Genomic DNA, 6,650 nt, shown 5'->3' with positions numbered 1-6,650 from the left:
TATTAACAAGATGAAGTGTAATTTACAGGGGGAAAAAAGCTAATAATTCCTTTGTATTATGAGTACTTAGTTTTCCTAAGTGTTGAGGTACCCTAAGAACCGAGCCAAATGTATTATTAAATAACCAACAACAGTCCCTCTAGGTGGATCACATTTTATTACCACTATTGAACAGCCACATTTGGTTTGACTTCATCCACAGCTTAGCCAGGGGGCCACTTCATGCCACGACCACCTAGTACATGGACGTGGATATGATAGACGGATTGGCCGCCGTCGGGCCCATCATTGATGACAATCCTGTATCCTTTTTCTAGACCCGCCTCCTGGGCACATTTCTTGGCCACAATCAGTAAGTGGCCCAGCAGCTGCAAGAGGGAGAATTCAGGTGGTTAAAATAAGCATGGCATCATTTTGCATTTTGGATAGACCATAATTCAGCTTTACATCAGCATCAGCATCCTCTGCTTTGGAAAGTTGGACAATGGGCTTCTTCGGGACCACCAGGATGTGAGTGGGCGCTTGGGGAGAAATATCAGGAAAGGCCACACACTAAACAAACAAAAGATTACTAATTGAGGATAAAATTAACTTGTTTATAGAGCCTGTGATTGGTTTTGGTAGTTGAAAATATACGTTATTTAAAAATATATATTAGCGATTACAAAGAAAAATACACAATTATTTTTTTAATCTAATAAGGAGACGTAAAAAAGCACACGAATGTACAAATATTTTCTTTTATAATTATTACGCAAATAAACCTAAGTGAAAAGAATGCAGTTGGCTTTAATGTCCAATTTAGATAAGTGTAATAAAGCAAATCCCTTTCCAGATCGGGGACATATTGATCAGGTTTCTAATCAAATATTTGATACAGAATATGACCTTTATACATATACACTTCAATAGTACTTATGAATTCCATTTTTATGCACAAAGCTAACATCAGCACGTTTATTCTCAAGCCTCGCTGCAGTAAATGTTTGGAGAATTGAGGGACGTTTATCGAAGACCTACCTGATCGTCCTCGTAGAGAAGGTTTGCAGGGATTTCCTTTCGAATAATTTTGCCAAATATTGTGTCTCCGCCAGCTTTGGCCACTTGCGCTTTTGCTGTTTCGTCAGCCATGTTTGCGCAGAAGCACGTTGACTGAGAGGTGGGGTCCAATGCGTACCAAAAAGCCGAAAGATGATTGGGTTACAGATGCGCAACATTTGCTGATTGGTCAACTGTCATTCCATTGCGGAAGTCAGAAGCAACAACAGCACAAATCAAGATGGGTACTCGAGTGAAGGTGAGCTGCAAGCAAGTCTTATTGCAATTTTAATGTTTTACACTTTATCTCGTAAAAAATATATATGTTTATATGTGAGTTGACATTTTGGTTAGTTAAATACATGATTTGCCTTTTTGCAGGTCCTGAATGTGTTCAAATCACTACACAGAGCAAGGATGACTGTGTTTAAAGATGACGAAAGAGCACTGACAGGTCAGTTTGTTTACATCACAGATCAAAAAAGTTGTCTGCCTAAGTAGAAATAGAGTGACTTTGTCCAAGTTGATCTGCTTCAATCAAAACAACTGGGAAAGTAGAAGTATTTTTATCAAATGCTCCACTTGTGTAAAAAGCAAAATGTACAGACTGAAAAATGCACCTCACTCTGATGCATGTGAGGATAAGCAATACAGAAAATGAATGCTATCTGAGTAGAGTATGACACAAATATTGAGCCAGGGTCCAAAATGTTTAGGTGGCAGAACAGGTTTAAAATGGTATTACATAAATAAAGCTCAATTCCTAACTTGTCTTCTTATTTTACAGCGGCAAGATCAAAAATAAATGAGGAGTTCAAAAAAAATAAACAGGAAACATCAAAAGAAAACATTGATAAGGTTATTATTCCTTGTTTGCACCCAAATGTGCAACTGTTTCTTTATTGCTTGAGTCAAGTCAATGAAAATTGTGTTTATCGTAGATGATCAAAATGGGTTCAGATGTTGAAAAAGTCCTACTTAGGGGTGTGCTTCAAATGGAGCATGTCGGCGACAATAAGCTTTGTGAGTTGATTATTCTATTTTGGATTTCACACCAATGTATATCTGAGTGTTTTTTACTATTCAATTGACTTTTCTTTTATTCTTTTACAGTGATTCGACCAAGAAAGGATCTGCTATTAGAAAATGTGCCCTATTGTGACCAGCCCAGGAAAACGTCATGACGGCATGCAATTTTTATACACAATTCCTGTGAGATGGGACTGAATTTTGTTTGACCTTGATCTGGCCCAGTCTCCACTCCGGTAACCTCAAGGGTGTACTGGGCAGGTCCGAAAAGCTGCAAAGTTGGGTTAACAATTTTAGTATAAATTATATTTTGTGTGAAAACGGAACAATTACAAATAGGAAATGGGTATTTAGCACTCGCCGTGAAAATTATCATTGCATACAACACACCAGGAACTAAGTCATACCTCTGGATGTCATTTTTGAGTGAGTCATTACTCAGCAAACTGTCTGTTGATGTCTCGGTTTTGTTTGATTAAATTAAAAGGCTTCAATAATGAAGAGAAAATGGACAACATACTTTTGAAGTCAAATGGCAAGCATCATTGTGCATGTCCGGTGGGGGAAAGGAGCCCAAACTTAAACTGGTGGGTGCATTGACGTAACTCCAACTTTTTTCCTTTGTATTAGTCACTCATACTAATAATTAGTGCAAATAATGAGTAAATTATCAATATGTTTATTAACAGAATTTTCCTTTTACAATATGAACAATATATTATGAACAAGAGAATAACATAAGAACATAAATAAAGTATTTGCAATTTTAACAACACTTTTACACAGTTAAACATATATTTTAGTGTGTTGTACATAAAACTGATCACAGAAATAGTAACAATGTCTTGCTTTCATGTTGTCTGTACGTACTAAAACACTGTGCCCCCTAGTGGATAATACAAGAACTACACATTTAAAAGAAAATTCATTTTTTTTTATATACAATGCAGCTTTCTTCCCCGGGCCGTACCAAACCACCAGACGGGCCGGATCCGACCCGCGGGCCGTATGTTTGACACCACTGGTCTAGAAGTAAAAAAACAAACACCAAAGTGCATGTCATCACAATGTTCATAATGTGCAATACTACTGTGTTTTAAAGGATTAAAGCCCAACCAAAAAGTATTTACAGCTTCTCCCACAGACGTTAGGATGAATACAATGTATTTTTTTAAGTATGAAAGCCCATCATCACGTATTTACAGCCCCGCCCTCGCCCCACCCATTGACTAATGCAAGTTATTAAGAAAACAATGTATTTTTCTTTTAAGTATTAAAGTCCAACCAAAAAGCATTTACAGCCCCATCCACACAAACATATACTGACTAATGCACGTTATTATGAAAAAAAATATTTTCTATGTGACCTTTTTTTTAATAGGCGTGGCCAGGCCGGAGTACAAATAGCCGACGTCAAACCGCAAAACCCCTGATGAGCCAGGCGGCAAGATGGACGTTGGCGTGCACTGCAGAGCAACGCAAATGTGACAATTTGCGGACGAAATGCTGCCAAACTTCTCACAGAACGATGCTGCACATTTGGTACGTTGTCATTTGGGGATTTCTAAACCCCAGTTCTCGTCTTAAGAGTGATTTTTGACGCGATGTAGCCCCATGTGTATGCAGACAGCAAAATGTTTGCAAACAAGTTGGCTACATTACGTTACCGATCGCTCCTTGTTTAAAAAGAAATCATTCCATTGTGTGTTTCAGTCACTTGGCGAGCTCGGACTGCTGGGAAACATCAAGAATGTGGCCAAAACGACCAGAAAGGAACAGCCGGTCGACGCCATAACAAAGTGAGTCATTTTTAAATAGTTGCAATTTTCTCTGTGTGTAATATTTAAACCCCAGCGTTCTGTGTTCAGGGCTTTGCGCAATTGGCTCGATTTTCATCATGATACATTCAAATAAATGTAAATAACGAAAACTGGATACGTCACCCGCATTCATTTTTTTAAAATAACAAAAAACTGCGGATAAGTCACCCACTCAATTGTAATTAGTGGATGTGTAAGGAATAAACAGTAATCCCTCGATTATCGTGGTTAATGTAGACCAGACATGGCTGTGATAAATGATAAACCGTAAAGTAGGCTCATCCATAGAAGTAAATTAAAAAAAAATACTGTAGTGCCAAGTGAAGGAGTAGCTTCTGCTTGTGAGTTTCTGTGTTTTTTCACATCTTTATGAACTTACAAAAAATTTGCCATGTAGTGGAACTGAACATAAATAAATTATAAACTTTCAGCCCCTTAACTTTTTCATATTAGTTTTAAATGTGGTTTTGACAAAACAGATTTATATAATAATTGTGCAGGTTTCATTTTTGACTATATCAACATAATGAGAAAAACAGGAGCTCTTTGTATATTTATTTTTTAAGAATGAATGTATTTGAAATAATTGACAGAAAACTTGAGGCAGAAGTAAGATTTATTTTAACCTTGTAGGCCCCTGTCCAGTGTTTTCAAATTTCCCACCACATGATCCTGATATATTTTCGTGGAGGAAAACAGACGGATGTTTTTTTTTTAGTTTCTACAGTAGACCGTCTAATATTGCCTTTTGATGTTTTATAGAAAAAAAGCTAAATGGGGGTAGTTTTGTCAAATTTTGACGTTTGGCACTAGTCTGTACTTAAATTTAATCTATTGTGGTTTCCTGCCCATGTACAAATGGGTTCAGGCACAGGGCAGAACCAATTGGAGTTTTTTTCCATTTAACTGTGTATTGACCCTTTTTTTTCCAGAAATTCTGAAAAACAGCATTTCCAAGGTCTTACCTTTTATTTTGAAAAAAAAACTTGATTTGTTCTGCCTGAGCATATGAGGTTTTTTTTTTTCAAAATAAAAGGTAAGCACTTGCAAATGTCTTTTTAACTAACTTTGTTCCTTAACACTTTTTTTTGTTTTCCAGAATTCTATAAGGGGACCTGATTTCTGCCTATGAACAGATAGGCTCAGACACCTTAATTTTTCAAAATAAAAGGTAAGCCCTTCCCATTGTTTTTTTTAATATAACTCTGTACTGACCCCCCTTTTTTTGTTTTCCAGAATTCCACCAGGGGGCGGAGGAGAATTCATTTTTTACGATGCTGGAGCACCAACGGGAACCAGTCTATGAACTTTTTCAAAATAAAAGCTGGAGCTTTTATTTTCCAGATTTCCTGCTGGTGACAAGAGGAACTACTTCATCTTTTCAAAATAAAAGGTGAGCTGCACTCAATGTTTTTTTATTTAACTGTGTACTGACCCCCTTTTTTTTGTTTTCCAGAATTCCACCAGGGGGTGGAGGAGATTTCATTTTTTACGATGCTGGAGCACCAACGGGAACCCGTCTATGAACTTTTTCAAAATAAAAGCTGGAGCTTTTATTTTCCAGATTTCCTGCTGGTGACAAGAGGAACTACTTCATCTTTTCAAAATAAAAGGTGAGCTGCACTCAATGTTTTTTTATTTAACTGTGTACTGACCCCCTTTTTTTTTGTTTTCCAGAATTCCACCAGGGGGTGGAGGAGATTTCATTTTTTACGATGCTGGAGCACCAACGGGAACCAGTCTATGAACTTTTTCAAAATAAAAGCTGGAGCTTTTATTTTCCAGATTTCCTGCTGGTGACAAGAGGAACTACTTCATCTTTTCAAAATAAAAGGTGAGCTGCACTCAATGTTTTTTTATTTAACTGTGTACTGACCCCCTTTTTTTTGTTTTCCAGAATTCCACCAGGGGGTGGAGGAGATTTCATTTTTTACGATGCTGGAGCACCAACGGGAACCCGTCTATGAACTTTTTCAAAATAAAAGCTGGAGCTTTTATTTTCCAGATTTCCTGCTGGTGACAAGAGGAACTACTTCATCTTTTCAAAATAAAAGGTGAGCTGCACTCAATGTTTTTTTATTTAACTGTGTACTGACCCCCTTTTTTTTTGTTTTCCAGAATTCCACCAGGGGGTGGAGGAGATTTCATTTTTTACGATGCTGGAGCACCAACGGGAACCAGTCTATGAACTTTTTCAAAATAAAAGCTGATATCCTGTTTTTCCAGATTTCCACCTAGTGACAAGAGGAACTACTTCGAGTTTTTCAAAATAAAAGTTTTGAAATGTATACTTGTGTTGGTCTTTATCTAACAAAAATGCAAGTCTCAGTCAAAGTAAAAAAATGTATTTACAAGTAAACATTTGAACTTCTGCATACTTAAAAAAACATTTGTAGATTAACAAAAAACAGCAAAACACTTAGAAAATAAAATTTGGAAAAAGTAGGGGGGATAAACACTTAGAAAAAAAATCTGGCAAAAAGCAGGGGGGATAAACACTTAGAAAAAAAATTTGGCAAAAAGCAGGGGGGATAAGCACTTAAAAAAAAAATCTGGCAAAAAGCAGGGGGGGATGAATTTAGAAAATAAACTATGGAAAAAGTAGGGGGGATGAACTTAGAAAATAAAATTTGGAAAAAGTAGGGGAGATAAACACTTAGAAAATAAAATATGGAAAAAGCAGGGGGGGATAAACACTTAGAAAATAAAAAGCAGGGGGGATAAAATTAGGAAAAAGGAAGGATCATTACTCAGAAAATAAGG

At 36.8% G+C, this 6,650-nt stretch overlaps 2 protein-coding genes across 4 annotated transcripts; one reads left to right on the top strand and one right to left on the bottom strand.

Moving 5' to 3' along the window:
- Window positions 1–141: 141 nt before the first annotated feature.
- Window positions 142–1,189, bottom strand: hint1 (histidine triad nucleotide binding protein 1). Its single transcript, XM_077729614.1, has 3 exons — window positions 1,021–1,189; window positions 448–552; window positions 142–368 (listed from the first exon to the last, which is right to left on the bottom strand). Exons 1-3 carry the CDS (start codon window positions 1,129–1,131, stop codon window positions 204–206), a joined length of 381 nt encoding a protein of 126 aa, XP_077585740.1. The 5' UTR covers window positions 1,132–1,189; the 3' UTR covers window positions 142–203.
- lyrm7 (LYR motif containing 7) lies at window positions 1,134–6,175 on the top strand. 3 transcript variants are annotated; one of them, XM_077729615.1, is made up of 13 exons: window positions 1,134–1,297; window positions 1,420–1,492; window positions 1,826–1,896; window positions 1,980–2,061; window positions 2,152–2,654; window positions 3,018–3,609; window positions 3,781–3,866; window positions 4,987–5,058; window positions 5,124–5,280; window positions 5,344–5,500; window positions 5,565–5,721; window positions 5,785–5,941; window positions 6,006–6,175. In XM_077729615.1, the coding sequence occupies exons 1-5, from the start codon at window positions 1,280–1,282 to the stop codon at window positions 2,220–2,222; spliced, it is 315 nt and encodes a 104-aa protein (XP_077585741.1). In that variant the 5' UTR covers window positions 1,134–1,279; the 3' UTR covers window positions 2,223–2,654; window positions 3,018–3,609; window positions 3,781–3,866; window positions 4,987–5,058; window positions 5,124–5,280; window positions 5,344–5,500; window positions 5,565–5,721; window positions 5,785–5,941; window positions 6,006–6,175. The 3 variants fall into 3 exon arrangements, with proteins under 3 accessions (XP_077585741.1, XP_077585742.1, XP_077585743.1); XM_077729616.1 differs by lacking the exon at window positions 5,124–5,280; XM_077729617.1 differs by lacking the exons at window positions 5,124–5,280; window positions 5,344–5,500.
- Window positions 6,176–6,650: the final 475 nt, after the last annotated feature.

The sequence above is a fragment of the Stigmatopora nigra genome, chromosome 12, assembly GCF_051989575.1.
Source record: "Stigmatopora nigra isolate UIUO_SnigA chromosome 12, RoL_Snig_1.1, whole genome shotgun sequence".
Lineage (NCBI taxonomy): Eukaryota > Metazoa > Chordata > Actinopteri > Syngnathiformes > Syngnathidae > Stigmatopora > Stigmatopora nigra.
The sequence above is the reverse complement of the archived record's forward strand: the minus strand, read 5'-3'. Positions and strand labels throughout refer to the sequence as shown.